We start from the raw sequence: 2,536 nt of genomic DNA, 5'->3' as shown, positions 1-2,536 counted from the left end.
ACTTTCCTCAAATATGCCAGTAAACTCATGAGAAAATGATAGTCCGGATCTTCGTTTAGAGAAGCTGAATTTCTTTCCTTGAACATTTGAATTTTTTGCTCTTCAAGCATAATCAGTTTTTTAACCGCAGTGGCATTATTTAACCTGGCCATTTTTTTCTAAGGAGCAGCAAAGTTTTGTGGTGGCGTTTCATTCGTTGTGTTCTGAGGTGATTCGCCAGTTTGTGTTTGTGATTCTGGTTCGATTTCAGGGGGATCTGGGGAAAAAATAGTAGTTGAATTCTGTGTGTCTTCATCAAATGTTGCCTCACTCGGGACATTGCCCTGCAATTTTCTTTTTTGAAATTGGTCCTTCAGAAACTCCATGGTTTTGAAATAGGCCCATTTATACTCTTTGATGATTCCTCCTTCGTCTCCGCTCCGTTTTGTAGGATTCTTGGCCAGTTCCTTGCGAAATGTGTCCCTCAAACCTCGCCACTTAGTTTTGGCTGATTCACCTGAAATTAGAGAGAAAAAATATTAATCAATGTGTTAAATTGTAAACTAGTGTTATGTTAGTGTTTTGAAATTTTGCTTTAATATATATGTTGATTTATTTCATTGTAAATAGTTGTTTCTTATTACAGATTTCTATCAACTGGGATGTCATTTCGAGCACTAAGCTTCTATAGAATTTCACACTGTGCTATTCGAAACATAGTGTACGAAACTTGTCAAGCTATATGGGAGTGCTTCTGTGGTATACATATGTCTTTGCCTACTGCCGAGAAATGGAAAATCATCGCGAAAGACTTCTACAACAAATGGAACTTCCCCAAACTGCTTCGGTTGTATAGACGGGAAACACATTCGCATGAAATGTCCCGAACAAACAGGGTCGATATATTTCAACTATAAGGGTTATTTTTCTGTTGTATTGCAGGGAATAGCTAATGCAAATTACAAGTTCATTACTGTTGAAGTTGGAGCTTACGGTAAGCAAAGTGATGGGGGAACCTTTTCAGATTCAAATGTTTATCAACGGTTTGAAGCAAACACTTTAAGCATACCAAAGAATGAAAATATTCCTTCAACCAACATTTCAGCAGCCTTTGTTCTGTCGGGGGATGATGCCTATCCTCTGAAAACTTATTTATTGAAACCATATTCAAGGCAAAGACTTACTATTGAAGAACGGATTTTTAATCATAGACTATCAAGAGCTAGACGGTGCGTGGAATGTGCCTTTGGTATTCTGGTAGCAAAATGGAGGTGTTTAAAAACTGAACTGCAAATCTGTCCTAGTAAAGTAGACATTGTAGTTAAATGCGTTTGTCTTTTGCATAACATAATCATCGATGAGGAAGGTCTTACTTCCCTTGATATTCCTGAGATGGACATTGAGCCACTACACAATGTCCCAGTTTCACGGAGATATAATCACTACGGAAGAAGCGCAAATGAGGCTAGAGAAACCTTGAAGAATTATTTTGTTAGTCCAGCAGGTGAAATTCCGGTTCAATACAACCTACTGTAATAATCTATAGCTCTAAAAGTCATGTTCTGATGGATAAACTATAAGCATTAATCATAATTTCTTATGTAATAAACCAATTATTGGTCAAGATTTACTATTAAGAATTGCTCATTAGGCAATAAAAGTTCTCAATCTTTGTAGTAGTATGTTATGGTCTCAAGTAAAATAACACACACAGGAAGTCATAAAAAAAAAAAAAAAAAAAAAAAAAAAAAAAAAAAAAAAAAAAAAAACAAAAAAAAAAAAAAATACACTCAGTACCGACACACTGTAAACATTTTGGCTTTGAACACTACCCGAACGGTGCCCGAGCCGCTAAGCCATTGTCTGTATATGCAAAGTTATCTAGTTCTTTACTAAAAACATATAGAATTTATTATATTATAAATCATTTACCGTTAATTACAGCAAGTAATATGCAAGAAATTCTGTAATGGTAAATTATGTCCCAATTACTTTTTAATTGCTTAAAATGTAAACCCCACATCAAAATAAAAAATTGTACTTACTGCTAGTGTTGAGTTCTGTAGCAATCTTCTCCCACTTTTGCAGAGAAATATCTCTGTTATGGTAATTTTTGTCTCTCATATCCCACAAACACCTGTTCTCGTACACAAGGCTGATCAATTTATCGTTATCCATGGTGGAATAATAAAATCAATCAAAATTCAATGCACAAAAATACCAAAAACATACACAGGTCTCGTGAAAAAGTCAAACTTCTTTGAACGCTCAACTGGTTCTGACGACTTCGTACGTGTTCTGACGTGTTCGTTGCTGCCACTGTAAACACTCTCATTGGAATGCATGCGTTTGTTTTTCTTCGAATTCGTCAGAATTCGTCCAAACAGATATTCGTCAGAAATCGCATCCATAGTAACCGTAGCCTTAATAGGAAACTAAGCGTTCTGCGTTGACATATGCTGTCCCCTTCAAGTCCAGCCGCCACCAGGTGCAAGTCACATTGTTTGGTTCTGATACCCGTTGTGTTTTGCCTTTACCTTGTAGGAGTTTCGAAGTG

The 2,536-nt window shown here is 36.2% G+C and overlaps 1 protein-coding gene across 1 annotated transcript; it reads right to left on the bottom strand.

Moving 5' to 3' along the window:
• Window positions 1–158: 158 nt before the first annotated feature.
• On the bottom strand, window positions 159–2,157 carry LOC135211153 (transcription factor Adf-1-like). The gene is made up of 2 exons (XM_064244334.1): window positions 2,025–2,157; window positions 159–496 (listed from the first exon to the last, which is right to left on the bottom strand). The coding sequence occupies exons 1-2, from the start codon at window positions 2,155–2,157 to the stop codon at window positions 159–161; spliced, it is 471 nt and encodes a 156-aa protein (XP_064100404.1).
• Between the last annotated feature and the right edge of the window lie 379 nt (window positions 2,158–2,536).

The sequence above is a fragment of the Macrobrachium nipponense genome, chromosome 19 (genome assembly GCF_015104395.2).
Source record: "Macrobrachium nipponense isolate FS-2020 chromosome 19, ASM1510439v2, whole genome shotgun sequence".
In the NCBI taxonomy this organism is placed as follows: Eukaryota; Metazoa; Arthropoda; class Malacostraca; order Decapoda; family Palaemonidae; genus Macrobrachium; species Macrobrachium nipponense.
Note: the sequence above shows the minus strand (reverse complement) of the source record. Positions and strands in the feature narration are given on the sequence as shown.